The sequence below is a fragment of the Lupinus angustifolius genome, unplaced genomic scaffold (genome assembly GCF_001865875.1).
Source record: "Lupinus angustifolius cultivar Tanjil unplaced genomic scaffold, LupAngTanjil_v1.0 Scaffold_6_157, whole genome shotgun sequence".
Classification (NCBI taxonomy): Eukaryota; Viridiplantae; Streptophyta; class Magnoliopsida; order Fabales; family Fabaceae; genus Lupinus; species Lupinus angustifolius.
The window spans coordinates 1-5,905 of record NW_017717592.1 but is presented as its reverse complement, the minus strand read 5'-3'; the positions used below and the strand labels follow the sequence as shown (position 1 = coordinate 5,905).

Here is a 5,905-nt window from a genome sequence, read left to right as displayed (position 1 = left end):
AAATGCACAACAGTGTAGCAAAACAAAAATATCTAACTTAGCCCTTCAAATAAAGGATTCTCACTATGGCCCCATCATAATTTTCTCTTACCTCTGCCCCTAGAAGGATCCTTCTAAAGATTCATTGATGAATTAGATAAGAGGTCTTTAATTTATGGAGTTTGTTTTCCCCTTATTTTATATGACAATTATTTTGAAGTAAATATAAGATCTCATAGTTTAATTTTGATTTTTTTTATATGCAAATGTTAGTATGTTAGTATTTTGTTGTAAGTAAGACTCAATCATAACCTCTTTCAATCCAATCCTTAAACCTTTTACATGAATTATCAAATTATCTTATGACTCTTATAGTTAAATTTTGATTGATCGTTTTAATATATATATATATATATATATATATATATAGTAAAGGAAGACTCATAGAAACAAGGAACAAATAGATTGCTAACATAAGTAATTTTTTCGTGCATTCATTACACGGTTGGATTTTCACTTAAAAGTAAAGTTGGGTTTGATCTTATCTAGAATTGATTTAAGCTTAGCATTTGTTAAGGGTTTCACTTGGTAATCATCAAGTCCTGCTTCCATAAATTCTTGTATCTCCGATTCCATAGAACGTGATGACACACCAACTATCATGCTACAAATACCCATTGAGCGTAGTATTTTTGTTGCCTACATAAAAACATACAAAAAGATCATATTCTCATTATACGCATGGATTAAAAAGAAAAGGAAAAAAACATTTATCATCTATCATTCTTTACATCTTGCTTTATTAAAAAACAATATAGTGATCTAAATTTAGAGAGATGATGATTTCTGATTTTAGACATATATATAGTTTTAGATCGTGGTTAAGATAACAATATTATGGTTTTGGTGGTGTTTGTGATTGTATCACATGGGTTGCATTATTTTCTAATTGTCTACAATTACAATAAATATAAGAAATCATGATTATAATTGGAGCACATTCACTGTCTCAAAAAATGTATTACTTATTATGATTAGTTGAAAATATATATTTAAATTAAAAGTTTACTAATTAAGTATTATTATAATCAATCATAGAAAATGACACATAGAGTGATACAATTTGTAAGATAGAACATGTGCTCTCGATTAGGATCATAAATTAAAACCAAGATATATACCAAATTTATGTTAAACTTGGACATAATAATTAATTAAGTACCTCGATGCCATTCATGATGGGCATGTCCATATCCATGAGAATTAGGTCAAAGCTTTGTCCATAGCAATGAATATCTACAGCTTCTTTGCCATTTCCCACTCCTTGATTTTTCATTATTCCAACACTGTTCAACAGCTTTTGATGAATCTTTCTGCTAATTCTATTGTCATCTACAACAAGTGCTGTTAATTTGGTACCTAAGTCTTGAGGTGCCATTATGCTACTGCTTTTGGCTTCCATAACTTGTTAGCCATGCATGCACAAAATAAAAAAAAATAGTTAAGTTTGTTTTCCAATGGACAAGAAATTAAAGCTATATTTTATCAATAAACGCTTATGTAGATATATCAAGATAATGTTTGTAGGAGTAGCACTCACCAGGGATGTGAACTCTTTCTCCAGATTTTGAGACAGAAGCTACATGTACTAGGAAGGGAAGTATGAAAATGGATGAATTTATAGCTAGGCTAGTCGGGGTGCTATAATTAGGATAATGTTGTATGTAATTTATCAAATTTTAAAGGGAAAGAGAGTTCAAAGCAAATAGCTAAAAAAATGAGTATTCATATTTATAAAAATAATTTGATTATATAAAATAATTTATGTTTCAATCAAAATAATCTTGTAAGGATGTGTAATACATTTGCTTTTCTTGCCCACTTATTACTTTTAGTCACATTTAGGATGTGTGACTCAACATTTTAATTAAGTCACATTTAGTTACATTCTTAATCACCATTAAATGATTTCATATTTTGTGTACTCAAAACATTTTAATTATAGATCAACTACAAAAATATAATACAATAATCCCCAAAAATCAATAAAATATTAAACAACTTCATATGTGTGAAATGTAATAATTAATAAGTGGAAGAATGAACTTGTTCATAATAATGGAGAAAATGAAAATTACAATCATCTAAGAAGAAAATTGAACCTCATTAAGTATGAGCAGAGATTCGCTTTGGTACTTGAAAGATGAGTGTTGTCAAAGATAAGAGCAAAAACAACATTATGTGATATTTTTATATTTTTATTTATAATGAGATGATATTTTTACATCTGAAAAGATAATAAAAAGAAGAATTTTCCTTTCTAATATTAGAAATGATCATTGTTAATTAAGTATGAGCCCAATGTCATGCCTCTCTCACAAAAGTAGGTTAAAATAGAAATGAAATCTACTCAAGCAAATATTCACATTGAAATATCGTAAATTATCAAACTAAGCAACTTGTGACAAGAATGGAGGAAAAAGAAAGAAAGAAAAGTACCAGATTGAATGTGCGTAAGCATAAGATTGAATTTGAAGCCATGTGGATTTGGTTCAAAATCTCAAAATCCTATAGCACTGATATTTTTCCAAAAATGGGTACGATATCTTTAATAAACTTGCGTAGGGCATGTTGCCCCCCCTATTTTGTAGAGACAAGATGACAATAATATTTCGAAGTATATTTTTTGGGTCCTTTCATTTTCTATGGCACGAAAAACGAGTAAGCTAGCTAAACTTAGAACTTCATTTCTTCTTGGTGAGCCATGTGTACACCCTACAATGCAAGAAAGAGAATAAACATAGGTAAGAGTATACGTCGGCACAAACTTTATTTACTAGGATGAGAATATTAGATTACATCTTCTTTTAATAGGAAAATACGAGTATATAAGTATCTAAGGTCAAAGAGGAGAGTTAAGAGTTATGAAATATATTTATAAGATAATTATAAAAAATTTATTTATATATAACTCACAAACATATCTTTAATTTGATGAGATTTTGTTGGGTATTCCAAGTGTGAATGAAGAAGCCTCACATTGAGGAAAAATGGATGAGTTAAATAACATATAAGTGTATGGACTCATAGACCTAATGCCTTAAGGTTTTGGGTGTCAAACTCACTTCTATGCTTCTTTCACTTAGCACATGAAAGAATGTTATAGTCCATGGATGAAGATCTCCCAACAAGTGGTATCAGAGCTAATGGTTCGACAGCTCAAAAGAGTATTGAAGCGACAACTGATCGGTAGATCCATGATGGATTCTTGTGTCGAAAGTCTTCTTGACGAGAGGTCAAGGCGGCATGTTCCGTTGATGAAAGGATAAGCCAACGACGATGCAAGTAGACAAAGAGCTGAGTTCTGATATATCCAATACTCAAAGGAGAACTCACACTTGAGGGGGAGATGTTGGGTAATCCAAATGTGAATGAAGAAGTCCTGAATTAAAGAACATATAAGTGGATGAACTCATAGACCTAAAGCCTTGAGGTTTTGGGTCAAGATGTTGTGTCAAACTCACTTCTATGTTTCTTTCACTTAACCCATAGAAAAATATTATATCTCATGGATAAAGATCTCCCAATAGATTTTAACCTTCAACTTCTTAAACCATCCATCTCAACTCACACGATGTTACTAGTTTTTTTGTCCTTATTAAAAATAGAATTAGATTCTTATAGTAGTATATATCTCTTTAAAGTTAGTTCTTCCAACTTTTTTGTGAGTTCCATTATTACTTCACATGGACATGGGTTAATGATACAGAGCATTATTGATTAACAAAGTATATCAGTTATCTAATGAACTAAGAAGTTGTTCTCTTTTTTTTAAATAAACATGTTATTAAGTCTATTGACTGATCAAATGTACTTTTTCTTAGAATAACCGATTCATCATTAACTAGTGTAGCGGGAATTGTAAGGGTGCTCTAATTTGATATATAGCCAGGCGACTAATTAGATGTTTATTTGTAAATGTTAATTGTACAATGAATAATATCAAGGTTTTAGGTTGGGAATGGAACCACAAATTTGTAATTTTAGTTAACACAATATAATCACAATTTAAAGACTTAAATTTGCTCCCGCAAAAATCTAGAATTAATTGGATTTGGGAAGGTGATGTCAACTCTAAATTCTTTCATGATACTATCAACAGGAATAGGAGATTCAGGGAGATTAGTGGTTCGTTCATTAAAGAGGAGTGGGTTGATGACCCTGTCAGAGTAAAAGAATTTATTAGTTCTTTTTTCCAATGTAGGTTTGCTGAATCTCACTGGAATCGACCCTCTCTCGATGGAATTGAGTTAAGTAGGATCTCTGCGGAAGATAATATGTTTCTCACGGCTACTTTTGGAATTGAAGAGATAAATGAGGCAGTTTGGAGTTGTGAAGGTGAGAGAAGCCCAGGTCCAAATGGTTTTAACTTTGCTTTTATCAAAAACTCGTGGGATTAGATGCAACATGATATTCTTGCGTTGGTTGAGGACTTTTTCACTAATGGTGATTTGGTTAGAGGTTACAACGCCTCTTTTATTGTTCTAATTGTAAAGATTACCTGTGTAACGCCCCGAAAAATACTTTTTATTTATTACGCGGAAAAATGAGTATTTTTTTTTTTGAATTGGTGATATAAAATTGTTTCCTTTTAAAAAAAACTTTTTTTTTCGAGACATCACTTTAAGTAACATATAACGCGAAAATCAAACCGGTTACCTAACGATAACTGAAATGATACAACATTTCCTAAATATACATCTTCATAGATATAAAAGATCATAAGTATTTAATATACATATCCAACAAGAAAGGGCAGAAATATTAATCATCGCCAAAAGACACTAAACAAAGACATGAACAAACTGAAGTCGTTAGTGTTTCAAAAGTCACAAAATGATAAGCAACTCCTAGTGACTAACTCCAAAGCTAGGATACTGCCTCTCCTCAATTCCTCATGCCCCCTCCTAGAACATCACGGACGGGTAGCTCCAAATCCGAGCAAAGCTGTCTATCTGACGAGCACACGCCCGAAAAGCAAGCAATATAAAAGAAGAGAAATAGAGAGTAAGACATCTAATGAATATAATTCATTGACGGCGTGAACTTACTCAGAATATTACACTCATATATGAAAAACAGTTCATATATATATATAACATATCACATTATAACTCATCAGTTGTTCTCGTAAACAATTATCCAATCCACATGAGTAGTATAACCAAACTCATCAATTGTTCTCATAAACAATTATCTAATCAACCTATGTAATGTAAACAACACTTATTCCCAAACAATATCATAATTCACCATTTATCAATATATAATTTATCGACAAGATATCATGACTATAATTAGATAACACATAAGTGGAAATCATAACCCCAAATAATAACATACACATATATTATCTATAACCGACATCGTAACCCACCGTTTATCAACATAAACAATAATATATCAACATACATTTCATAAACAAATATCATAAACCATAAGTAATAATATGTGCATAATGTTAATGATGCATGATGTTTGTAACTCAAATGTGGGAATCCACTTCCACATAATATCCTCTCAATAACATAGTCGAAAATAAATCAAGAATACAGGTCTCATACCAAGTCACTTTGTACGCACCAAAAAGCATTTCATAAGCCAATTGATCAATAAGTTCCATAGGAACAGTCCATAACAGGACGGTGTCGTAACAAACGCTTTCTGGGCATCCCTCTCATTGATCCAGATTGCAAAGATGGGTTGTCAGAGATCGTCTAGTTTGGCCTGTGAGAACTGTCTGATCCAACAGGATATCCTCTCCCAGGAATACAAGGGACTCACCTCACCTAGACTTTCCCTCAAGGCATTGTTGATGAATCACCGTCCAACAACGCCGTCCCTCTCAACATCACGGTGCTCTAAG

The 5,905-nt window shown here is 31.7% G+C and overlaps 1 protein-coding gene across 1 annotated transcript; it reads right to left on the bottom strand.

The window, feature by feature from the left end:
- Positions 1-413: 413 nt before the first annotated feature.
- Positions 414-1,454, bottom strand: LOC109337458 (two-component response regulator ARR22-like). Its single transcript, XM_019574437.1, has 2 exons — positions 1,202-1,454; positions 414-678 (listed from the first exon to the last, which is right to left on the bottom strand). The coding sequence occupies exons 1-2, from the start codon at positions 1,439-1,441 to the stop codon at positions 493-495; spliced, it is 426 nt and encodes a 141-aa protein (XP_019429982.1). The 5' UTR covers positions 1,442-1,454; the 3' UTR covers positions 414-492.
- Positions 1,455-5,905: the final 4,451 nt, after the last annotated feature.

Bases quoted from the DNA above. Each gene is read 5' to 3' on its own strand.
- LOC109337458 (XM_019574437.1), bottom strand. From the start codon at position 1,441: ATGGAAGCCAAAAGCAGTAGCATAATGGCACCTCAAGACTTAGGTACC. The intron at 679-1,201 runs GTACTTAATTAA...GTTTTTATGTAG, and splicing joins CCATCATGAATGGCATCGAG to GCAACAAAAATACTACGCTC.